The 27,335-nt window shown below is 39.2% G+C and overlaps 1 protein-coding gene across 2 annotated transcripts in view; it reads left to right on the top strand.

The window, feature by feature from the left end:
* The first annotated feature begins 2,349 nt into the window (after positions 1–2,349).
* LOC126248902 (syndetin) overlaps positions 2,350–27,335 on the top strand; it is a 171,987-nt gene continuing 147,001 nt past the window's right edge. The window contains exons 1-3 of one of the 2 annotated variants that reach the window (XM_049950376.1): positions 2,350–2,475; positions 17,975–18,180; positions 23,922–24,058. In XM_049950376.1, the coding sequence (XP_049806333.1) occupies positions 18,061–18,180; positions 23,922–24,058 (257 nt within the window). In that variant the 5' untranslated portion in view covers positions 2,350–2,475; positions 17,975–18,060. Of the gene's footprint in view, positions 3,058–17,974; positions 18,181–23,921; positions 24,059–27,335 lie in introns of both variants that reach the window. The other variant, XM_049950375.1, reaches the window with a different exon arrangement.

The raw sequence follows: 27,335 nt of genomic DNA, 5'->3' as shown, positions 1-27,335 counted from the left end.
CCTGTAAAATTATATAATTGTACAACACATAGCTCAGAAGATACGACGTCATAAACATTGAGCTGAGTGACAATGGAACTGTAGCACGAAATTCGGTAGAGATGCAGGTGAAATATATGTACAAATACACGTGAAATATGTTAAATACGTGTGATATATATTTTACATGTGTGTATGAAGGCAAAGCTACCGGTAAAAAGTTCATCCTAAACACCTGGAACAGTTTCAACCAAATTTGGTACACATATGGGTTACGAACTGGAAATAAATACTTTGGGGTTAAAAACCATCAGACACCTATTGGGGTGGGGATGATAATGTGGAGAGAGAAGTAGGAGGAATCAGGAGATGTACACACATGGGAGTGGGATGTGGACAGAGAGAGGCAGAGGAGGAGATGGACAGAGAGAGGTGGAGGAGCAAATGGATAGAGAAAGGGAAGATGAGGTAATCGACAGGGAGAAGAGGAGTTGCACAGAGAAAGAAAGAATCAGGAGATGTACGGAGAGGGGATGGTAGAGGAGGTGAATATTGAGAGAGGGAGGAGGTGATAGACAGTGTGATGGGAAGAAGGAGATTGACAGGCAGAAGGAGTGGAGGAGTTGGACAAAGAGGGGGTAGAGGAGGTGGACAGAGAAAGGCAGTGGAGAAGATGGACAGAGAGTGGGGAGGAAGGAGCTGGGCAGAGAGATGGGGAAGGTGGAGATGGATTAATTGAAGATTGGAATACATAAATAACTGGGCAGACTAGTTTTTCTGTGTGGTTTAATGTATAATTAGAATGCTTCATTCATTTTTCATGTCTCCTGTTTTAACTGGGGCCATGTGAGCTGTGATGTTAAGGGTGATGCAGTGCATTCACAACAGCATATTGTCGATGAACATACATACTCCACCTTGTGCTAGGTTATTGAATCGGTAGTATGCATGTGGTATCTCTGCGCACAGAGCTGTCACTAGCACACTGTGGTGCGACTCCAGACGAGGGGTACTCAGAGCTCATGGCTTGACCTGGCCATGCACAGCTCAATGTGAATGATGCTGGGTGTGGCTGATGGTTATGCGACACCCAACAATATTACGTCAGACTCTAAGGCTTCACCAGCATGCTGAGTGGAATGAAACTTATCAAAGATAGCAGGATTGGTTTGCCAATGGGTAGCTCGAGATCGGCGGAAATTGATCCTATGTTGTATGCCGACTCAAAGAGTCCACGTAACTAAGTTATGGAATTGGGGATAGTGAACAAATACAAATAAGGCCAGAATAGATGGTAAGAGATTTGTTTGGTTTACAGGAGAACGTCACAAACATACTGCAAAACCTGAACTGGAAGACAAGATAGACATAAACTATCCCACAAAGGCCTAGTTACGAAGTTTCGAGGACAGGTGTTGAGTAAGATATGTTGGAATGTATTGTGGTCCCTATGAATCGCTCCCAAAGTGCCCATGATAAGAAGACTGCACTAATTACAACACACACAGAGGCGTTTAAGCAATAATTTTCCCACACTCCCTACACATATGGAAAGGGAAGAATGCAATACGTGGTACAAAGGAAAGTAAGTCTATCCTTCGCCATGCACTTAGCAGTGGTACAGAAAGTATGGATGTAGATATAGGTAGATACGGCAATCTATCGTGGGTTAATTTGGAAGGAAGGAAGGAAGAGTGGTTTTAAGGTTCTGTGGACATCGAGGCCATTAGAGGCAGAGAACAAGCTCATATAGTGTCAGGGATGGGGAAGGAAATGGGCTGTGCCCTTTCAAAGGAGCCATCCCATCATTTGTCTGGAGTGATTTAGGGAAATCATGGAAAATCTATAAATCTGGATGGCCGGACTCTGGTTTGAAGCGTCGTCCTCTCAAATATGAGTCCAGTGTGCTAACCACTGCCATTTCACTCTGCTGGGTACTTTGTATGAGTCACTGTGTATCATAAAGAAAGGCCTCATCTTGTTGAATTGAAAAGAAAAAAAGGATAAATGGAAAGTTCAATAAACTGTTGGTATATATTGACACTGGTCATTGTTAGAGACACATATGTATCATAATACTAAAAGAAACAGTCTTGATGTTTTGTATTTCGTGATGTACTCACTATTCAATCAATTGTTGCAGAACATCATAGAAGTGTTTTTTGTGGTATTCCTTTCATTGTCTGCCTAGCGCCAATGGATAACTGAATGAGCAATGTATTTGATGTCACACACATTAAGAACTGTTATGTATACTTCACTGTTTAATCAAACAATGCTTGGAGAGCCGTGTTTGGGCTAAATTTTTGACAGTAGACACACAGGTTTGAAACATTCTGCGCATAGCCATAAGTGCGTCAGATCGATTGGTGCAACAGTGGTTTATCTTTACAGTGTGAGTGTGGTATGGACCGAGAGAGAGAGGAAAAACGCTATGTGTGTTGGAAAAAGTTTGAAATGATCTTACAAAAGAACCTACATCAATTGATTGAAGCTGTGAGTTAATTTCGTGCAATCAGATTTCGTGTAGCCTCACTTTCGTCGTATGTCATCTAGTTTTACTAGTATATCACTGCCGAAGTGCAGCGCGTGACAGTTGTTTCGTTAGTATAAACAACTGACGCAATGCAAGCCTTTTTGTGCTAATTCGTGTTGCTAAATCTAGAGCGTTACTTAAACTGAATTACTGATGTTGAAATGGCTAAATTGAGGACGTCTTATACCATAATACAGAAACATTGCCTCGTGCAACGGATAGGTTGCTGTAAGTTGTACGGCGTATGCCCACTTTCGCATTTACAAAATAAATAAGAAAAAGAATGAAAGAGGAAAAGAATTGTATCACTCTCTAAAGCTCGAGTTGTGCATAAGAGCTTCCCCCAAATACTAGTAAAACATGTATATTTCTGACAGAGCAGTCAATCTGGAAAACCAAATTACCTGTGATATTACTGTCTACTTCAACTGTAGGTAGCTTCACAATGCTGGACATTATAAATCATTTCGAGAACAGTACGTGACTTGGAATAATTCTGTCTGCTACCTTCACGTGATGCACATATTGTTGATTTTTATAGTGTAAGTTAACTCTACTTCATTAATTTAAATGATGGGATGCTGTGGTGTGCTTATAATGGGCTTTGCGATATTATTACCACCTTTTGTGAAGTTGTATTTTTTTAATGTTAATTTTTGGTGCAGTTATTTCTCTAAAAGTTACATTTATGCAATAACAAAATTGCTCTTGTTAATTTTGACGTAGGAAAAATAGCATTCTTCTTGTTATTTGTGCCGATATGTAAAATAAAGTGACTCGGGCCTATATGTTTTGTGCTTTTTAGTGACACAATCCTCTGTGATAATTATGTTGCCAGATGTTGCAAAAACTGGTAGTGAATGCAGAGCAATTACAGATTTTGAAATGTACTCAAACAACCTTCTGGAATTACTGTATGCAATTACTTTCTATTTTAAAACACATAGTGCAAATCCCACTTTGTAACTCATGATATTCAACTTGAAACTGATATACATTTTCATTTGAAGATTCTTCATGACTGCTAGGTCGTTTTTCTGTTGTTCATTCTTCAGAGTTCATGACATGGATTCTGTGTAATACTACTCATTGAAATTTACATTTCAGATGTTGGTGTCACACTTGGGTTTCATGCTTTAAAAATGAGACTGAATACATGAACCATAAGGTAGTCAGAGTTCTCTAATGAATTTGACATGAACAGTACATTAATTACAATGATGGTAGGCAATGAAGTGCAAAGGTTGATCTCATATGAACAGTTCTGTTGAATTAGCTGTCTAAATAAGTTGTTGAACTTCCTCCAAGAGAAATATCCAAAGAAACTACAGTTTTTATAGATATATGGATTTTGTCTTCTGATCTATGTAGAAAAGTGTCACATTTTGTTTTAGAGCAATGATAAACTATGGCTATAAACTCTAGTGTTATTGGGCTTATTGAAATTTTTCTTTGTAGTTATAAAACCTTTCTTTCAAATGGCAAGAGTGATAAGAATTTCAATTGCTGTTTTAGTTTGTGTAGCATTTCCTTACAGATCGTAGTGGTAGTGTGTGTGTGTTTATTTGAAAAAAAAAAAAGACATGTTTTAGGTCATGTAATGCCTTTATCATAATGTGATATTAAAAAAGATCATCCTCTATTTCTTGCAATATAGGACATTTTTCGTTTTTGGAAAAGGGCCATAAATGATGTAAAACAGTTTATTGCACCTGTTTGGTAACTCACAAATTGCATTACCAGTTCTACTCTGACTGAGATAGTTGTCATTTCCAAATGAGCATGTTGGCAAAAAGTCACCTCTAACCTTCCTCATGGTGTAGTATTACATTGTATGCTTTGAAAACATTCTGCTGCATGTCAGTGGTGTCTGCTGCCTTCTATTTACATATCTGTGGATCTGGTCATTCTTACTGGTAGCTTCTAGAATGCACAACACTTGCTGCACATTAACTGTAAAATAATGTGGATGATCTGACAAATCTCTCTCTTCCTTTTTATTATTATTATTATTATTATTATTATTATTATTATTATTATAGAAATAAGCTGCCTAGAACATATTTCGAAAGTCATGTCGAGTAGGGTGGGGTCAGAGGGGTACCCACAAGGATTTTAACAGGCGGGGGATGGTGGTGGAATTAATAGTTTTATTCATATGTGGATAACAGTTACAAGGGTATTTCACATGCTATGTTATTACGGTTTAAGATTAGAATAATGAAATTCATTGATGCAGGCAGAAACTGGGAGGGTGGCAGGAAACTGCTGTGGATGAGGTGAAAACTGTCAGAAGATTGGTCCCATTTCATTGTTAAATTCAAGAAGTGTGAGCACTGGCTTCACCAGCTCGGCCCAACAAAGATTTCATGGGAAGGGAAAGGGAAGGGGGAGGAGATATCCACTATGAACTACCACACTTTAGCCAAGCTGTGGATGCTGGCTATTAATTACAGTAAAACACAGAACATCCTTGTATTACAGGCAGTTGCGTTCTGATTAGCATGACACTATCGTACAGTGGACGCACAGTTATTGAAGCAGAAAACAAATTTCTGGAAGTGAAGATAGGCAGGAGGTACACATTCACAACCTCTGCAGAGAAGAAGGATGGAGATTTCCACCTTTCTCCTCATAATTTAGGCCTATAGTTAACTATGACTTTTCCAACAAAAATATGGAAAGTAATGATGCAGCAATAGGTATTTTCATTGATATGTCATCAGGGATCTATTGGATTGACACGGTGTGGAAATATTTACCAATTTGTTACCAGGCCATTAGACTTAACCAAGAAATGAGTGGAGAATACATAGGTATTCAAGAAATTTAGTGACTAACTCACATACTGTAGAACCATTTATTCAGCTCTTCAAGGATCATCAGTTGTACTCTGGAAGAGGAATGCAGTGTGTTAACACAGTCCTTTACTACATGTAATGGAAACTACTTTCCTCTAAGTTACATAAAACACAATACTATTGCTAACAAGCAGCCAATGTTAAGACAAATCACCGTAATCTCACATAGGATGTAAAATTTAGTTGGAATGATACGAAGGTTTACAGTACACTCAAAAGAGCCATCTGAAGTAGCTATCAGAAAAAAAATACTGTTATTAGAGTGGCTATGAGCTTTGCATGTTGCTCATACAAATGTATACATACAATAAAAACAACTGGAGTTATAGTAAGAATAGTGGTAAAGACTTAACAGACACCTTCAGTTATAAATTTGCTGAAATGGGTGAATGAAGTTTTGGTGGATGTTAATTAGATATGCAAAATATCTTGCTTCTGTCATGGATAGAATTAATCAACATCAATCATAAGTTTATGTATGATGTATGTTTATAATACACAAAAAGTACTTGTCATGGACTTGTCTGTTATTTAATGTAGATTTTCTGAATGTACATTGCAATTTTAGTTTTTATAGATGACAAAAGTGCATTAAAATGACATGACTGTAGACATTGGAGTATCCTAAAGATCAGTATTTTAATCCCTTCTTTTTTATTCACGTTCGTTGGCTTCACCAGCTCGGCCCAACAAAGATTTCATGGGAAGGGAAAGGGAGGGGGTGGAGGAGTTATCCACTATGAACTACCGCACTTTAGCCAAGCTGTGGATGCTGGCTATTAATTACAGTAAAGCACAGAACATCCTTGTATTACAGACATTTGCGTACTCATTAGCATGACACTATCGTACAGTGGACGCACAGTTATTGAAGCAGAAAACAAATTTCTGGAAGTGAAGATAGGCAGGAGGTACACATTCACAACCTCTTGCTGGAGCCGAATGCAGCTACCTTTTCAGCTGAAGTAGTCATTATCAGTGATTCACTGAAGATTTTCATGTCACATACTTTCATTCCTTAAAGTCATATGGCATAAAATTGGGGGAATATCAAAGTATAAATCTACATCCACATATGTACTCAACAAGCCATCATACAGTCCGTGGCGGAGAGTACCTTGTACTATTACAAGTCATGTCCTTCCCTGTTTTACTTGCAAATAAGAGAGAGGGAAAAACTAGTGTCTATATGCATCTGTACCTGCCCTAATTTCTCTTATCTTTGCGGCCCTAAATGCAAAATGTTAGTGGTGGTTGTGCAGTCAACTTCAAATGCCAGTTCCATAAATTTTCTCAGTAGTGTTCCCTGAAAGGAATGTCACCCTCCCTCCAGGGATTCCCATTTGAGTTCCCAAAGCATCTCCACAATACTTGTGTGATGTTCAAAACCACTAGTAACAGATGTAGTAGCCTGTCCCTGAATTGCTTCAATGTTTTTCTTCAATCTAACATGGTGCAGATCTTAAACACTTGAGCAATACAAGGTGTGCCTATAAAATAATGGGACCAGTGCTGTCACAGAGTAAGTACACGTGCCAAAGATGAACGACCAGTAGCTATGAAATGTGAAACCTTCTCAGTCGAATGCAGCATCTCTTGTGTCTGTAGACAAATCAGTGTGACCGTGGCCTTTTTTTGTGTTAGAGCTGTTAATATAGCAACGAATTTTTGTAAAGTTTCACATGAAACTTGGAAAAACTGCTACTGATAGCTATTGGTTAGTATAAGAAGTGTATGCCGAAGACTGTCACATACGCTAGTTTTTGAGTTGTTCAGGTGTTTCCAAGATGGCGGAGAAGACGTTGAAGATGACTCGTGCCCGGGATGCTCATCAACATGAAAAAGTCAGTAATTCATTTCATCTGACCGTCTGTTGAGTATCTGATTGATTGCTGGAACTTTTGGAATTGACAGGGCACGTGTAAAGCAAATTTTATGCAACTGATTTAACATGAGAAGAATGCATGAAAAACTGCTGCCAAAAATTCTCACGACCAAACAAAAAGAAGCTTGTGAAATATTGTGTACCAACACTTTGAATACCATTCAAAACTATCCTAGACATCAACACTATGTGGGTTTTATCTGGTCCACGAGGTCAAATCTACATTAAAAGGAACAATATTTCAGTCTGTTAAAGCAGTGAAAGAAACAGCAGCACGTCATCAAGCAGCTCACAGAGGAAGACTTTCAGCACTGTCTCCTTCAATGGAAAATTGACATGGAATGTTGCAGGGATAGAGAAGGGGACTATATTGAGGTTGATGATAACTAGATGTATGTGTTTTTGAAATAAACTCTTCTACAGCAATAGCCCCATTATTTTATAGCCACACCTCGTAGTCAAGAATGGGTCACATTAGTGTTCTATATACGGACGGTATCCTGTACTGATGAGCCACACTTTTCTAAAATTCTCCCCCGTCGGAGGTTCGAGTCGTCCCTCAGGTGTGTGTGTGTGTGTGTGTGTGTGTGTGTGTGTGTGTGTGTGTGTGTGTGTGTGTAATATGACTGTATCCAGCAGCACGCTTCTAATGCTGTATTTGAAAATTATGGGTTTGTTTTTCCTACTCATCTGCATAACTTACATTTTTACACACCAACAAGAAATTTTGTCCAAGTCATCTTGTATCCTCCTGCAGTCGCCCAACAATGACACCCTCCCGTACATGACAGCATCATCAACAAACAACCATAGATTGCTACTCACCTCTCCACGAGATCATTCATGTCTAAAGAAAATAACAGCAGTCCTATCACACTTTTTTGGGGCACGCTTGACAATACCTCATTTCTGATGAACAATCGCCATCAAGGACAACATTCTGGGTTTTGTTACTTAAGAAGTCTCTGAGCCACTCACGTATCTGGGAACCTATTCTGTATGCTCATATCTTTAACAGTCTGCAGTGGGGCACTGTGCCAAATGCATTTCAGAAGTTCAAGAATATGTAAGCTGCCTGTTGCCTTTCATCCACAGTTCATGGGATATCCTGTGAGAAAAGGGCAAGCTAAGTCTTGCATGAGCAATGCTTTATAAAACCATATTGATTCGTGAACAGAAGCCTTTATGTCTCAAGGAAATTTATTGTATTTGAGCTTAGAACACGTTCAAGAATTCTGTAGCAAACTAATGTTATAGGATATTGGTCTGTAATTTTTGGAGGTCTGTTCTTTTTACCTTTCTTACATACATGAGTCAGCTACACTTTTTTTCCTGTTGCTTGGGACTTTGCGCTGGGTGAGGGATTCATGATAAATTCAAGCTAACTAAGGGGCCAATGCCACAGAGTGCTGTTTGTAAAGCTGAACTGGGATTCCGTCCAGATCTGGGGACTTCTCAGTTTTCAGGTCTTTCAGTTGTTTCTCTACCTCATGGATGCTTATTACTGTGTCCTGCATGTGGGAGTCTGTGTAACGGTCAAGTGATGGTATGTGTGTATGATTCTCCTGCATGAATGATTTCTGGAATGCGAAATTCAAAACTTTGGCTTTCCTATCCCTATTTTATGCTGCTACACCAGACTGGTCAATGAGTGACACTGGATATAAGCCATAGACCCATTTAGCGATTTTACGTATGACCAGAATTTTCTTGGGTTCTTGTCAGGATCTTTTGCTTAGGTATGACAGTGATAGTTGTCTTGTAATTCACACATCGATCTTTTTGTTTTAGAGCCGCTAGAATTTCTAACTAACTTTTTCTTGTCATCATTTGCGCATTCTTGTTTGATCTGAAAATTCAACAGCCTTTGCTGCATCAGCATTTTTGTAATTTCATTGTTAAGCCTCGGTGAGTCTTTTCCATCCTTAATCCATTTACTCGGCACATACTTCTCCAGAGCACGATTTACAGTCCATTTAAACTTTACCCGTAATTCCTTTGCATCCATTGTACTGGAACTAAATGATGTTAGTTCTTTGTCTAAGTGGTATGCTAACAATTGTGTATCTGCTCTTCCTAACAGAAGTACTCTCCTAGCCTTCTTGATTGTTTTATTAACTTTAGTAACTGTAATACACTGTCCAGTCACATTAACGTCACCACCTGTCTAAAGCCCAAATAACTCCCTTTTGCAGTGTGGACTGCTGCGAGATGTGCAGGGAGAGTGTCATTGAGGTTATGGAAGGTACTGACAGGGATGTGGAGCCTTACTGACTCCAGTGCCATGGCCAGCTGCACTAGGTGTTTTGATTGAGGAGCCATGGTGTGAATAGCCTGATCATGGTTGTCCCACATATTCTTGATTGGGTTTAACTCTGGGGAATGTAGTGGCTAGGGGAGTATGGTAAACTCATCCTTGTGCTCTTGAAACCTCTCATGTTCATTGTGAGTGGTGTGGCATGTTGCATTGTCCTGTTGATACATGTCATCGTGCAGAGGAAAAAAAACAAACTGCATGTCGGGGTGGACAATTTCCCAAGGATGGATGCATACTTGTGTTGATCCATTGTGCCTAGCAGAATGACAAGAGCACCCAGGGAATGCCACAAAAACATTCCCCCAGATCCCAGAACTCCCTCCTCTGGTTTGGGCTTTACTGACAGTTGTTGCAAGGTGTTTGCTTTCAGACATTTCACGCCATACATGCCAATGCGCCAACGGCCATCTGTCCAATGGAGCATAAAACCTGATTCATCTGAAAAGGCCCCTGTCGCCACTCAGTGGATGTCCAGTTGCAGTATTGTTTTGTAAAATTCTAGCCTTCATCTGGGCAGTCAGTTGCTCAATAGTTGCATGTCTGTTCATCTGTATACATCTCCACACCCGTTTTGGACAGCTTCATTTTGTCGTGTGTGGTATACTTTAAGCATGACAGCATGCGAACAGTTTACAAACTTAGCCGTTTCGGTAATGCTTCAACCCTCTGCCAGGCAGCTAAGGATCATGGCTCTTTTGGACATCAGAGAGATGACGACTGCAGTGTTTTCCATCCGCCCCTCCCTCAACGTGCTTTATATAACCTCCATTACTAGTGCTACCATCTGTGAATGATTATTGCATGTTGATGTTGAACATAGACAGTGGTCAAATTAATATTGATTAGACCATGTATATTTGTTTCAGAAGCAATTTATAGCATTTACTCACAAAACATGTTGAGACCTGTGTTAAATGAACTGAAGATTTGTACACTGACTTCACATGTATTTTCTTACGAAATATGTAACATGTAGTGAACAAATTACAGAGAAATCAGCTTTATGTTTTGAGCATATCCATAAGTACATTTCAGAAAAGTGTGTTGCACTGTGCAGCATGTGTTTTCATTTGGCCTCTAAAAGAGTTGGAAACTTAGGGCAGCAAAGTGCAGGTTTTCAAATCCAATTTGAAGTTGCCTCTTACTCACAGGAATAAATTTGGTTAACTTAATTATGTTGTCATCCTAAAAGTGCTGAAAGCAAGGGGAAACTACAGCCGTAATTTTTCCCGAGGACATGCAGCTTTACTGTATGATTAAATGATGATGGCGTCCTCTTGGGTAAAATATTCTGGAGGTAAAATAGTCCCCCATTCGGATCTCCGGGCGGGGACTACTCAAGAGGACGTCGTTATCAGGAGAAAGAAAACTGGCGTTCTACGGATCGGAGCGTGGAATGTCAGATCCCTTAATCGGGCAGGTAGGTTAGAAAATTTAAAAAGGGAAATGGATAGGTTAAAGTTAGATATAGTGGGAATTAGTGAAGTTCGGTGGCAGGAGGAACAAGACTTTTTGTCAGGTGATTACAGGGTTATAAATACAAAATCAAATAGGGGTAATGCAGGAGTAGGTTTAATAATGAATAAAAAAATAGGAGTGCGGGTTAGCTATTACAAACAGCATAGTGAACGCATTATTGTGGCCAAGATAGACACAAAGCACATGCCTACTACAGTAGTACAAGTTTATATGCCAACTAGCTCTGCAGATGATGAAGAAATTGATGAAATGTATGACGAGATAAAAGAAATTATTCAGGTAGTGAAGGGAGACGAAAATTTAATAGTCATGGGTGACTGGAATTCGTCAGTAGGAAAAGGGAGAGAAGGAAACATAGTAGGTGAATTTGGATTGGGGGTAAGAAATGAAAGAGGAAGCCGCCTTGTAGGATTTTGCACACAGCATAACTTAATCATAGCTAACACTTGGTTCAAGAATCATAAAAGAAGATTGTATACCTGGAAGAATCCTGGAGATACTAAAAGGTATCAGATAGATTATATAATGGTAAGACAGAGATTTAGGAACCAGGTTTTAAATTGTAAGACATTTCCAGGAGCAGATGTGGATTCTGACTACAATATATTGGTTATGAACTGCAGATTAAAACTGAAGAAACTGCAAAAAGGTGGGAATTTAAGGAGATGGGACCTGGATGAACTGAAAGAACCAGAGGTTATAGAGAGTTTCAGGGAGAGCATAAGGGAACAATTGACAGGAATGGGGGAAAGAAATACAGTAGAAGAAGAATGGGTAGCTCTGAGGGATGAAGTAGTGAAGGCAGCAGAGGATCAAGTAGGTAAAAAGACGAGGGCTAATAGAAATCCTTGGGTAACAGAAGAAATATTGAATTTAATTGATGAAAGGAGAAAATATAAAAATGCAGTAAATGAAGCAGGCAAAAAGGAATACAAACGTCTCAAAAATGAGATCGACAGGAAGTGCAAAATGGCTAAGCAGGGATGGCTAGAGGACAAATGTAAGGATGTAGAGGCTTGTCTCACTAGGGGTAAAATAGATACTGCCTACAGGAAAATTAAAGAGACCTTTGGAGAGAAGAGAACCACTTGTATGAATATCAAGAGCTCAGATGGCAACCCAGTTCTAAGCAAAGAAGGGAAGGCAGAAAGATGGAAGGAGTAAATAGAGGGTTTATACAAGGGCGATGTACTTGAGGACAATATTATGGAAATGGAAGAGGATGAAGATGAAATGGGAGATAAGATACTGCGTGAAGAGTTTGACAGAGCACTGAAAGACCTGAGTCGAAACAAGGCCCCAGGAGTAGACAACATTCCGTTAGAACTACTGATGGCCTTGGGAGAGTCAGTCATGACAAAACTCTACCATCTGGTGAGCAAGATGTATGAGACAGGCGAAATACCCACAGCCTTCAAGAAGAATATAATAATTCCAATCCCAAAGAAAGCAGGTGTTGACAGATGTGAAAATTACCGAACTATCAGTTTAATAAGTCACAGCTGCAAAATACTAACGCGAATTCTTTACAGACGAATGGAAAAACTAGTAGAAGCGGACCTCGGGGAAGATCAGTTTGGATTCCGTAGAAATGTTGGAACACGTGAGGCAATACTAACCTTACGACTTATCTTATAAGAAAGATTAAGAAAAGGCAAACCTACGTTTCTAGCATTTGTAGACTTAGAGAAAGCTTTTGACAATGTTAACTGGAATACTCTTTCAAATTCTGAAGGTGGCAGGGGTAAAATACAGGGAGCGAAAGGCTATTTACAATTCATACAGGAACCAGATGGCAGTTATAAGAGTCGAGGGGCATGAAAGGGAAGCAGCGGTTGGGAAAGGAATGAGACAGGGTTGTAGCCTCTCCCCGATGTTATTCAATCTGTATATTGAGCAAGCAGTAAAGGAAACAAGAGAAAAATTCGGGGTAGGTATTAAAATTCATGGAGAAGAAGTAAAAACTTTGAGGTTCGCCGATGACATTGTAATTCTGTCAGAGACAGCAAAGGACTTGGAAGAGCAGTTGAACGGAATGGACAGTGTCTTGAAAGGAGGATATAAGATGAACATCAACAAAAGCAAAATGAGGATAATGGAATGTAGTGAAATTAAATCGGGTGATGCTGAGGGGATTAGATTAAGAAATGAGACACTTAAAGTAGTAAAGGAGTTTTGCTATTTAGGGAGTAAAATAACTGATGATGGTCGAAGTAGAGAGGATATAAAATGTAGACTGGCAATGGCAAGGAAATCGTTTCTGAAGAAGAGAAATTTGTTAACATCGAGTATAGATTTAAGTGTCAGGAAGTCATTTCTGAAAGTATTTGTATGGAGTGTGGCCATGTATGGAAGTGAAACATGGACGATAACCAGTTTGGACAAGAAGAGAATAGAAGCTTTCGAAATGTGGTGCTACAGAAGAATGCTGAAGATAAGGTGGGTAGATCACGTAACTAATGAGGAGGTATTGAATAGGATTGGGGAGAAGAGAAGTTTGTGGCACAACTTGACTAGAAGAAGGGATCGGTTGGTAGGACATGTTTTGAGGCATCAAGGGATCACAAATTTAGCATTGGAGGGCAGCGTGGAGGGTAAAAATCGTAGAGGGAGACCAAGAGATGAATACACTAAGCAGATTCAGAAGGATGTAGGTTGCAGTAGGTACTGGGAGATGAAGAAGCTTGCACAGGATAGAGTAGCATGGAGAGCTGCTTCAAACCAGTCTCAGGACTGAAGACCACAACAACAACAATACTAAAAGTTCCTGCATACTGTTAATACATTAATACTTTCAATCTGCTAGGATGGTAATATTGTATCAGTTAAAATGAATTAAAAACAATGTAAACTTTTCAATATGAGCATTCTGACTTGAGATTTTCTGTGGTTTTAAATCATTCCACATAAACTCACGAATGCTCTCTGCTTACAGGTGTTGGCTGATACCCTCACTTTCCACTATCTGTTGTTAAGTTTTGTAAATCAAAGTAAATTCTTATGTTGTATGTTTATTTCTTCATTCTGGAACTTCATTATTCAATATTTAGTTAACCTTATTTATATAAAAAAGTAAGTTCTTGACATGTTATGACCTTGTGTTGTTGACGTTAAGGTTTAGTTGAATTAAAACAAAATGATGTTATGTAACTCTTCTGCTATACTGCTCAACTGCAATATTGTTGCACTTGGTCATTATCGAAAACATGCAGTGACATTACACTAAACTAAAGAAAAGGCATCACACTGTCAATTTTTTCAAGTCAGTTGTGATGTATTATGAAACGTTCTCACATGCTGACTCATGATAAGGTGAGCAAAGTGTCTTCACTACTTGGTGCAATAATATTTTGGTTGGTAGTAAGTGTTTTGTAGCATACATATATCAGTTGACATAAAAGTTTTCTGGGTTTAGAGCCACCTCATTTTGTGAAGTAGGTGTCATGGCATTTCAAGCATAGTTGCAGTGTCCTTCCACCGCAACTGTAGCTGAAACAGCGGGACAATTTTTTTTTTGCAACATGATGTGGCTCTAAAACTAGAATATTTTTTGTGTTAACTGACTCTGTCTGTAGAAGCCTACACACTTACACCATACAATACCTTTAATAGTAATTGGGGACCTATAAACTTTATTGAGGTATGCTCTAAATTTGCTTTAGCTTCTGAAGATGTCTACTCTTCGAGAACAAGTCACTATGGCCTGTATGCTGAGAAGCTGTTAAATCCAGTTGCATAGCTTGTCCAGTATTTTGTAAACAGGGTGCAAAAATCTCAGGCTTCTTATAAGTCAAAAACACAGCATGTGTGACCAGTTGTAAAGTTTAAGAAAGGCTCCACACTAACTAAACATTCCACTGATGCCATGATCACTTTCTCAAAGTTGAATCTAATAGTTAAGGTATTCTGAAAAAAACCTTAAAACTCTGGTCAAGCATTGCAGTTGATCCATAAATATTTTTACTCATATTAAACCTTGTATTCCAACATGATTAAAAAAAAATAATGATCTTAACAATGCTAACTGCTCTATTGTTTCTGTCCTCAGAGTCCAAACTACATGTGCTTCGTTCGTCATGAGCCAATGCTTTGTCTGTTATGCAACTATTTCATTAACTTATTGTAGGTGTAGTAATTTTCTTTACTGTCTAAAGCTTGTTACTCAAATCACATTCTTACCATATCTTACTGGTACCACTGACAAGACATCTTTCTTTATCAATACACCCGTTCACTTGGCACATCTGTTGCTGATCATGTCCTGACATAAAACACTACTTTTTTCATAATTACTATTCCACCTTCATGGGGTAGATGTACAAACAGATTGTTGGTAATATGAGAATGAAGTCTTTCATGATGACACTGTTGTATAAAACATTTTCAGACTTCTTGCCCTGTCAGTTCAGGGAAAAACCAAGTTTTGTCAGGAACAACGGATGATGATGATGATGATGATGATGGAAATCGTTGAAAACCCGAGGTTTTACCCTGAATTGCTGCTGTGGCAAGAAGTCCAAGAAAGTTTTATGAAGATTGTTGGTAAATATGTGGGAAGGGGGATGGCTTGTGTCAATATTATTTGCAACAAGTCAGGTTATGATACACTGCCATCTATACCATCTGCTCTCGTGGTGAATATGAACTCTTAAAAATATATCTGTAAAGTTATAGCGCAATTCTGTAGTTTCTGTCTGTGTGTTCTTTTTGCTAATAGACTGATTTTATGCAAATTGGCTGAATTATGATGAATTAAAGTTCCCTACCACTGTGAAAATAATGCCATTACCATCAAGAGGTGAAGGCTGAGCTTCATGAAATTGTCCATGTATGTTATGAATTAAAGCCCTCTGTCATTTTTTTGTCTGTCTGTGAAGGTTAATCTCAGTTAATCAGTGATGCAGGACATATCAGATATTAAGCTAGTAAGAACAGTTTTTAGTATGGAGTTAATGTTTGGGGGGCGGGGTGAAGGGGTATTTGGGAAAAGGTCACACCAAAATGTAGCTTGCACTGAACTGGTGCTGTGGTCAGACAAAGTTTCATGGTAGCATGCAGCTCCCATCATTACTATGAGGGTTTTTTTTCCATATGTGTGCTAGAATGGGAGAGGGAGCTAATCTACGAATTATTAAAAAAAAAAATGAGCTATTGTCATGTTTAGATACTGCTATTATATATTTATTATCCTACAGTATACGAATAATTCATACTCACCTTTACTCTTCCACTTTACAAAAGAAATATCTTGGAATATCTCTGAATCACAGTAGAACTCAAAATATCTCAGTTCCATGTCTGTGCAGATTGTGTCCCTCGCACATTCTAGTACTCGGACACCAATTAAATATGGAACATGTAACATTCGTGCCTTCTGAGAACTTTCTTTTTGTGCACTGCTTAAGTGATGTAAGTTATATGAAAGTGATGATATTCTGTTATCTAATGTTGCCTTCTGGATTTCAGTCACAACTTGGCCTCTGAACAACATTGCTGCTATGCCAGACAAGTTGTTTGGCTGTAGATAGATAGTTATTGCTACTCGTTCGAAGATGTGGTGAATCTTCCGTTACATGTAGACCTGTCAACAAAGAAAAACATCTTCATACTGATATCTCATTTTCCCTCTCCCTCTTGATGCAGCATTGGAAGAAATATGTAACAGTAAACAAGCAATGCACAGAAATATGCACATCTTCTGCCGAGACCATTTGCCACATCTTGTCCCTTTCATTCCTTATGTGGTTGACTGACATTACTGTTGAAAGTATCTTGTCCAGAAAGAGTTTTTCGCTTACTTGTGGTGCATGCAGTGTTATGATAGCTTTTGGCGGAAAATAATATGTGCCAGGTTATAATTATAGCTGCAGTACAAGAGTGTGTCTGATCTAACTGAAACAATAAAGGTGGATTGTAAGTTGTACCTGGGTTGCCCAGTCAGTAAAAGCATTGTCTCCAGGAGATCTAGGTTTGTGGCCCAACCCACAACTCAGTTTTAGTTTGGCCAGAAGTTTCTGTCTTATCCACTTCCCCACTATCACCTCTTATGTGCCAGCATGACAACTAAGATCCTCTCAGCACCAATACTTTGGTGCGCTGCAGATGTGAACATTATTTACACAATGTGCTTGGTTTCTGCTAGCCATCTGGCTTCAACTTATGGTGATATCTCCTAATGTTGATGAATTGTGTTCATTCATTTTCTTGCTGGCTTTCTGTACTACTCTGTCAGATTTACATTTGTGAACCATCTTCTGACCCCCATATTCTCCTCTCTTTGTTCTAATTTAAAGAGCCCTTTCCTTTTCCACATTTGCCTGTTTTCTTCCTCTGGCTACTTGTGTTGATTTTTTTCTGATTTGTTTCCTCTAATTATTTCTTCTTGTCATCTCACTACCTTTCCACGGATTCAGGTGTCACAGTTGTTAGCGTACTGATCTCGCATTTGGGAGGAGTGGGATATAAATCTCTGGCTATCCATTCAATTATTTATTTATTTATTTATTTGTGGTTTCCTTAAATCAGTTAAGATAAATGCTGGTATTATTCCTCTGAAAAATAAATATCCTATTTCATTCCCCATCCTTGTCCAGCCTGAGCTTGGGCATTGCCACATGGGGATGCTAAACTATCATCTGTCCTTCCTTCCTTCCTTCCTTCCTTCATCGAATTTGTCAGATCTCACATTTACCATGTCTAACGTATTAGATTCCTCTCATCTTTATGCAGCTGGTCCTGCTCAGTCCTCCTGTGATTTCTCTGAAATTCTGGTTCCTCCTCGTACATTTCCCTAGATTAAAATACCCTTAGTTTTGAAAACTTTTGTCTCAAATCATTCTTTGTGTATGCTAGTAAATATTTGTAAAAAGTTAATACCTGTTCACACATCTAATGAATGTTCTGTGTATATCTTGCAGGAGCAAATTTCAAATTGCGTAGCAGTTATTATGGTTGGAACGTAGAAAATACAGCTTCCAGGGTTGTTGTATCCAGGTTTCATACAATGGAACCAGAGAAAAGCCCTTCGGCTGCGGCACAGAAAACAATTGAAGATGTTCTTGAAGAGATAGACAGCGACTACTTTGACAGTATTACATTTGATCCTTGTATTCATGAACTAAAAGTGAGTAATGAAATATGAAATTTCTGCTTGAAGCATCAAAATATCAAACTTTTCTTGTCAGAATCCTCTTTCTTTTTATTTAAATTCAGACTTATTTCTGTAATATTAATCACCTTGTGGTGTTGCAGTTATTCTTGTTATATCCATGCTTGCTACAAAATAGGAATTCCTATTGCTATTCTGTAATATTCATAATTTTTAAGATGTTACATAGTATTTGTGAATAAAGTGCAAAAATGAAGCCAAACAGATATTTGTTCACTTTTCCATTGGAAAGCCAAATTCATTTATCATTTTTTTAAATTCTTCCATCTATTTAATGACAACTCTTGCTGAAAATTCAAGTCTGCAAAGAAGGAGTGCCAATAAGTTATAAGAAAAATTCAGGTATATTGTGTAGATAGTCGCAATGGATATGAACAGTGATATAGATTGGATCAGATTCAATTTTCGTTCCATAGACCCAAAAATGAGATGATTCTCATGGGATGTGGAACATGTGAAAGGAATAACGTACAAAATTTAGAACATTTGAATACAATTCTCACTTCCCTGATCATTTGTCAGGTGATTGTCAAAAATATGTGAATACATTACAGTAAACTGGAACTGCTAATTAATACACTGTCAGAATGAAATGTAGTTGTGCACTTTTAATAAATTTATCTTACACAAAATGTCTAATCTTGACTATTGTGAACAAGTTCTGTCAAAACTGAAACTTGACAGATGTTTTTACTGAAGTTGGTCTAAGAGTCCATGTTAAGATATTCATCTATAGAGTAGAAGGAGTTGCCTATCAAAAAGTCTTTCAGACTCTGTTTAAACCGTGCTTTATCTGAAAGCAAGTTTGTAATGGTTTTTTGCAATTTATTGAAAATATATGTTTTTGAGTGCTGGACCTCTTTTTGGACCAAGGCAAGTGATTTTAGTTCTTTGTGTGGGTTGTTCTTATTTCTAGTCTTGAACTATGTTTGGAAATAGACACACATTATTTGCAACAAATTTCATTAAGGAATAAATGTACTGAGAAGCAGTTAGAATACCTAGTTCCTCAAACAGGTTTCTACATGATGTTCTTGAATTTGCACCAAAAATGATTATTACACACTATGAAAACTTTTGCTTGGTTTGACGAGTTACTCCAGAATATGATCCCATATGACATAATAGAATGAACGTAAGCAGTCAGGCATTAATAAAATAGATTGATCTGTGGCTGAAAACAGAGTTGCACTAAAATACACTCCTGGAAATTGAAATAAGAACACCGTGAATTCATTGTCCCAGGAAGGGGAAACTTTATTGACACATTCCTGGGGTCAGATACATCACATGATCACACTGACAGAACCACAGGCACATAGACACAGGCAACAGAGCATGCACAATGTCGGCACTAGTACAGTGTATATCCACCTTTCGCAGCAATGCAGGCTGCTATTCTCCCATGGAGACGATCGTAGAGATGCTGGATGTAGTCCTGTGGAACGGCTTGCCATGCCATTTCCACCTGGCGCCTCAGTTGGACCAGCGTTCGTGCTGGACGTGCAGACCGCGTGAGACGACGCTTCATCCAGTCCCAAAGATGCTCAATGGGGGACAGATCCGGAGATCTTGCTGGCCAGGGTAGTTGACTTACACCTTCTAGAGCACGTTGGGTGGCATGGGATACATGCGGACGTGCATTGTCCTGTTGGAACGGCAAGTTCCCTTGCCGGTCTAGGAATGGTAAAACGATGGGTTCGATGACGGTTTGGATGTACCGTGCACTATTCAGTGTCCCCTCGACGATCACCAGTGGTGTACGGCCAGTGTAGGAGATCGCTCCCCACACCATGATGCAGGGTGTTGGCCCTGTGTGCCTCAGTCGTATGCAGTCCTGATTGTGGTGCTCACCTGCACGGCGCCAAACACGCATACGACCATCATTGGCACCAAGGCAGAAGCGACTCTCATCGCTGAAGACGACACGTATCCATTCGTCCCTCCATTCACGCCTGTCGCGACACCACTGGAGGCGGGCTGCACGATGTTGGGGCGTGAGCGGAAGACGGCCTAACGGTGTGCGGGACCGTAGCCCAGCTTCATGGAGACGGTTGCGAATGGTCCTCGCCGATACCCCAGGAGCAACAGTGTCCCTAATTTGCTGGGAAGTGGCGGTGCGGTCCCCTACGGCAGTGCGTAGGATCCTACGGTCTTGGCGTGCATCCGTGCGTCGCTGCGGTCCGGTCCCAGGTCGACGGGCACGTGCACCTTCCGCCGACCACTGGCGACAACATCGATGTACTGTGGAGACCTCACGCCCCACGTGTTGAGCAATTCGGCGGTACGTCCACCCGGCCTCCCGCATGCCCACTATACGCCCTCGCTCAAAGTCCGTCAACTGCACATACGGTTCACGTCCACGCTGTCGCGGCATGCTACCAGTGTTAAAGACTGCGATGGAGCTCCGTATGCCACGGCAAACTGGCTGACACTGACGGCGGCGGTGCACAAATGCTGCGCAGCTAGCGCCATTCGACGGCCAACACCGCGGTTCCTGGTGTGTCCGCTGTGCCGTGCGTGTGATCATTGCTTGTACAGCCGTCTCGCAGTGTCCGGAGCAAGTATGGTGGGTCTGACACACCGGTGTCAATGTGTTCTTTTTTCCATTTCCAGGAGTGTAGAAGAGTTCTCAAAATTCATAAAGGAAGACAAAGAGAACACTAGACAGCTCACAAACAATTGAATTAGGCCTTAGATAGAGATGAATGTAATACATACAACCTTTAAATGGAGACACAAAATGCTAAAAACAAGTCAGACCTCTACAGTGGAGTTAAGGATATAAAAAAAAAAAGTTGTTTCACACTGATATGAAAATACATGATGTAATCATAAAATTTAATTTACAGCACAACATGTAACACATGCATTTTGATAAATTCCTGAACTTGAATAATCTTTGCTCAACCAATGAGCACAGTTGCAACAAAAGTGTATGTAATCCATACTAGTACAAAGTCAGCTGCACAATGCAAAAATTTGCATCCCTCATATCTGTTATGTTCATAATGCAGAAAAAATGGAAATGCATTGAAAATTACATTGTGGAAGAAAAAATTATAGCTTGTAACTCGTACACAGTTTGATTGAAACAGCTACATTTGTTTCCATTGTGGAAATATTAGCTCTTAGAAGTGCTTGTTTGTAGTGTGGGGACGTATTTACTCCAGAAAAACCCAGTATAATATATAACAACGAAAACAACCAATTATTGACGAAATTATTCAATAGTATTGATTGGCGACTCCGTGTTGTCTTGTGCACTACGACCAGATAACAGGTATACTTTAAAAAAGAGACAGCATTGGTCGTATATTTTTTACTATTACAAAATCGATTTTCTGTCACTGAGTGACCATCTTCAGTGCTATATTGTATAACTTAAATTGGGATGCACTGTTGTCACTAAGCTTACGGCGATCACATAGTCTATGTGATCACCGTAAGCTTAGTGACAACAGTGCATCCCAATTTAAGTTATACAATATAGCACTGAAGATGGTCACTCAGTGACAGAAAATCGATTTTGCAATAGTAAAAAAATATACGACCAATGCTGTCTCTTTTTTCAAGTATACCTATTATTCAATAGGATAGATAAAAAGCCTACTCACCAAGCGGCGGCAGAACAACACACTCTTTTATGTGTTGTTATGCCACCGCTTGGTGAGTAGATTTTTTATCTATCCTATTATATAATTTTGCCAGTGTAATATATGTTGTACAGTCTATCGTTTGAGATCATGAGGGTAGTGGAAAAAGGTGGAAAAAGCTATTTAATCAGCTGCAGGCTACACAATCTTCTAAGACTACTCTGAATTACAGGACAGACTTGTGACTTTTGTCACCTCTGCTTGGCAGTTTGTATGAGCTTTATTGGGACACTTTTGCAACCAAGTTCAGTACAGCCCAATATAGTCTTTGCTTCTCATCCTGTACAGTAAGTCTCCCCTGACCTGTGGGTCTGGGTGACTTTCCCAAAATCTACCCCTTTTCCTAGACCTCTCCAGTCCTTTTCCTTCATCCCTCTTCCTTCCCCTTCAACCCTTCTGCCTGAAGAAGGAGCTACTGGCTCCGAAGGCTTGCCAATTACAATAGTCTCTTATGGTTGTGTTTTGCCGCTGCTTGGTGAGTAAATTTTTTATGTATCCCATTAAATAATATAGTCTAGTTTGTACCACATCAGAAAACCTGGCATCATCCATTATGTCATCTAGATACTGAAAGATTTTGCTGAAATTGGGTCACAAGTAATGAATACTCTGTCAGTACACTGGGTAATATTACATGCTCCATGATATGGAGAGACTGACAGACATTGAGGGTACTATCACAACTACAGCAAAGTGTTACAGCTCCTGTAGACTATATCCAACCCTAGAATGAGACAGGGGTGTGTACATTTCCCATATTTGTAGACATACAAGATGTCAAACTGGTACACAATATATTTTGTGATCTGTAGACTCAATGTCCCCGAAAGAAGCTATTTGCATTAGTATTCTCTTCTATCAGAGACCACATGAATATCTAGTGAAATGGAGCCAATATTACAGGTACTCTGCAATTAAATATTTGTTTTCAAGAGAAGTTTCAACAGTAATGCACTTTCCTCTTCTGTTAATATCTATTGTGAAGTGCTGACTAGAATAACCTGCACTTGGTCCATTTCCTATGGCTGTTTAGTGCCCTTCTGTGCTGTATGAGGTCAATAGATGCCACAGGAGATGTGCAGATTGATGCTGTCATCAGAATATAATGTTATATACAACTGTCTGTGGAAGAGATATGGAGCACTAAATAAGGTTCTCACATCCCATAATAGTTGGCGATTATCTGAGTTGCCTGTAACTTCGAAGATCAGAGAGAGTACAAAAGCTAAAATGTATATTGAAACAACACTGTCGTCTCTAAGGAACCTGCATGCTAAAACTATTATGGATTTACAGGTTTTTCTCTGCATTCAAGAATAGTCTCTAAAAATATTTGCATTATCAGAGACAATGTGCTTTGCATTTTTCTCACTTCAGCAAGTATATGAAACTTTTATTTATGGGATCGAGTGACGACAAATTTTCAGATCTACACAGTTGCACTGAGTTACGACAATTGTGATATGTAACAGCAGCATCTGTTGTATCTCACTTAACAAGTTAGCTATTGTCTTTTACACACACACACACACACACACACACACACACACACACACACACTGCCTAGTTTGTTTTTAATCCATTCGTCTTTGCAGAAATTGTATTATAAGAATGTAAATACGCCACTACACAACTCCCTCAGTGGTGTATGCATATCATATTGGTTATAAGTGCAGCATATGAACATACTTGACTGAATTTGGTCTATGTTCTTATTTCCAGGACATGTAGCAGTTTTAATGCACTCTGCTACATATATTGAAACTGACATGGATCATCTGGTTGTGACTGCTCTCCTGTGATGAGCATAGATAGTCTATGCCATATTTGCAAGCACAGGTTCTGATAGATGAGTGAGATGTTAAGAGTGGCTGTAAAGTGACATTTGTAGACTGGATTTTGAGAAGTTAAATTCTTTCCTGCCTTTTATCATTGGTTTCTCTTGTGTGTTTATGTGGCTATCTGTCGTTAGTAAGGAAGAACTATTACTTCATATGTTATCAGTATTATTTTTTATGTTGCTCAATTTTTTTTCCCCAGAAACTCCCTGATGTCCTCGACATACACAGTATTCAGGCTCGACAGGAAAACTTAAGACAGCAGCATATGGTGGTATCTAAAAGAGTTTTGCAGTTAATTTTGCAAAAGCAATCTCAGCGTCATGATGAAGTTGCAAGGTAGTATTGATTTTTGTTTTATAATTTATGTCTGTATCATATGGGGCATTTCTTTATTGTTAATAAATATGTAATTCTAATAAATATGCTCTTTGGTAAATAAAAAATCATACAGTTCTTTTTAGAATTTTTCATTAATGATGTAGAAGGAAGAGGGGAATAAAATCAATAATATCCTTAAAATCGCTACAATTTGTAGTATTTTGGCTTTATTGTAGTTTTTAATGTTGTATTACATCAGTACGAGTTTCCTTACGTTATTTTTCTTGCACACCACTTTTTTGTAGTGAGAGCCACCTACACTGAAATCCCAAATTTTCAGATTAAGAGCTTTCTTGTTGACTTCTATGTGAGCTGTTTTCATGATGCATAGATTGCACAGCCTACATACGATTTCCATCTGGATTTACTAAAATGTATTCAAGGCAATTCTACTGAACATTTCAGGTTTCTGATGTGTGTTGAAACAATCCTGGTGATACCATTTCCAGGGACACCTCTTCTTATTCAATAGTTAACAAGTGTTTATCATAGGATTCAGTGAGTAAAGAGCATTTGTTTGCAGTTTTTTCCACTTGAGGAAAAATCTTAATCTCCATCAGGTTCATATAATTGGATGTGACAGTAGCAAACCCACCCTGTGCCACTTCCTCCACAAAAGGAGTTTTTCCAGTTGTATATGATGCCAAAGGAAATGCAAGTTCTTCCCAGTGTATGGCTACATCTAGAGGCTACGGCATTTCCAACTTCAGTGGTAGCAGATGAATCTTTGATGATCAGACCTTGGACAGATTGTTGACAGGTGAAGTGGAGGTAACTGGAGTAGATTTTGTATGCTACTCAAGGTCTCGTTGCCAGTTGGTCAGGCACAGCGAAGTTGTCCTTTGTGGTGGTGTTGGGGGAGGGGGGTGGGGGCATGTGGTGGTGGTGGTAGACTGAAAAGCATTGTCATATCAAGCACCAGGGAATGGCTGGCTGAGGTGGCCAACTGTGAGAGATTATGCCAATTGTAGCAGCAGTGATGGGCTGTGGGTTATAGGCTGTGGTGGGCTCTTGCTGTTGCATTTCAAACCTTCATAGATAAGCAGGTTTTCACTATTTATCCATAGGTGATGTCCATCCAGGTCGTCATTCAAATATCTAGATGCAGACGGGAGTACAGGAGCTGTATTAGGTTGACTGTGCCCATAAAGCAAAAAAGTGTTCAGCGAAGTTCAGCAAAGCAGGTGCAGAAGTATAAAAGGCTTATGTTCATGAAGGATTTTGGTAAGACTTCTCTTAAGTCCATTTTACATGAGCAACTTTATGGCCAAAATTGAATACTTGTTGTGGGTGTGCTTCATGTGCTTGCATGGAAATCAGCTGCCAACCATGTCACTAATGGATCAGTGACATTAGTGATCAGTTGACTGCGCCTAATGTGGAGTTTGAAAATCTTAAGTATGCTGTGGACTGTGCATGGACAGAAACAGCACTGTTACTTTGTCTGCTAATTAGGAAGTTAATCAGTTCTCACTGAACTCACTCCTGTCATACTAATGGACTTTGTGTCTTCATAATCTTTATTTTGTTGCTTGCTTTGTTTTGTGACACATTGCAAAGGTTACTCAATGGCCTGGTATATTTCCTGCTAGTGTTGTCTCACAAGAGAGATGAAATATCTGAATGAAAAAAGTTACTGAAGTCTTACTGTACAGGGTCAAAGAAAAAGTCTACATGATGGATAAATAAGAACGTAAATGTATTAATGTTTACAATGAAATCTTTCAACCCTGAGAAAATCAAGTATGTTTAATGAGGAAAAAAATTGTTGATGTTAATTAACACTTAAAAAGAAAATGAAATACAAAGGTGCTGTTTTCTATGTTCTGAATATTGTTTTATGCATTTGGTAAATGTGAGAGGAGGTCAGAAAGTAATGCACAATAATTTCTTTCTCACCAAGTATTGCAGCTGGAATGTTGAAATTTCAAGATGATGTAGCTTGAAGTTTGCACTACAGAGGATATTTTGTTTTCATGTGCAGCTCTAGTGGGAGAAGCCGGAACTATGAAAGAAACATGGTGCGCATGTTACTGTTGTCTGCTTGTGAAGGCCAATGAAGAGTATTTTGATATTTGTGGGCCAAAGGGCATAAACTGAGTGAAATTCACAGGGACATGCGTGGCATGTATGGGACTCCGGGTGGCTGGTAAAAGCTGCACCCTGCAAAATGTCAGAGCAATTTTGAATGACCAGTGTGTACAACTGTGAACCTTATCACAGCATTTCAACATTTCCTATGTGCAGTGTATGATACTGTTCACGACATGTTGAAATTCCATAAAGATAGTGGTGCCTGAGAACCTGACAAACAACCATAAGGGCCAGTGAATGATGACACTCTTGAATCACTTAGTGTGTTACGCCTCAGAAAGGCATGACTTTCTGAAAGGAATCATAACTGGTGAATATACAACTATGTACCCGAAACCAAGCTGGGCGAATATAGAGTGGCTGGTGCCCCACTATGAAAAAACTTCAAAGTGACTAAATCTGTTAGGAAAGTGCTTGTGACAGTGTTCTGGGAAATGCATGGTGTGTTATTGGTGGAGTTTGCTGCACATGGGATCACTGTGAATGCTGTAGCCTACATTAAAATTTTGGTCAAGTTGCGTCTTGCCCTTCGCGACAAACATCACAACATTTATGCTGCAGTGTCAGACTTCTTCAGGACAATGCTCGCCCCCATGTTGCTGCTCCTGTTCATGAAAAAATTGCCAAATTAGCGTGAGAGGTGCTCCAGTATCCACCGTACCGTGCGGACCTTGTGCCATTGGACTGCCATCTGTTTGGTCCCATGAAGAAATTTCTGGCCGTCCAATGCTTTACGACAGATGAGGAAGTGAAATTAGCACTCGACAGATAGCTATACTCTGCCCAAATGGACTTCTATGAACAGGGCTTATTGAAGCTGGTACCACGATGGGAGAAATTTGTTAAGAATGTTGGTGACTATGTGGAAAAGTAGGTAAAAGATGTAAGTTCATTTGTGATTTTCTTTGCTTTGCTACATAGTAAAATTTCTGGTAATAAAATTATTGTGCATTACTTTCCAATATTCCCTCATATATTTGTTTCAGGCAAATAAATTTAGATGTTCTGAAATGTTTAGGTGTCACTGTTCCTGTTCTTTCAGTTCTCAGTAGTGTGGACAATTTACCATACACGTTCTCAAAAATAAAAGCTCATGTAGTTTTGATGATGTTTCCAATAGAGTATTAAAAACTTGTTCCCA

This window comes from Schistocerca nitens, chromosome 3 (assembly GCF_023898315.1).
Source record: "Schistocerca nitens isolate TAMUIC-IGC-003100 chromosome 3, iqSchNite1.1, whole genome shotgun sequence".
NCBI classification, from domain to species: Eukaryota; Metazoa; Arthropoda; class Insecta; order Orthoptera; family Acrididae; genus Schistocerca; species Schistocerca nitens.
Note: the sequence above shows the minus strand (reverse complement) of the source record. Positions and strands in the feature narration are given on the sequence as shown.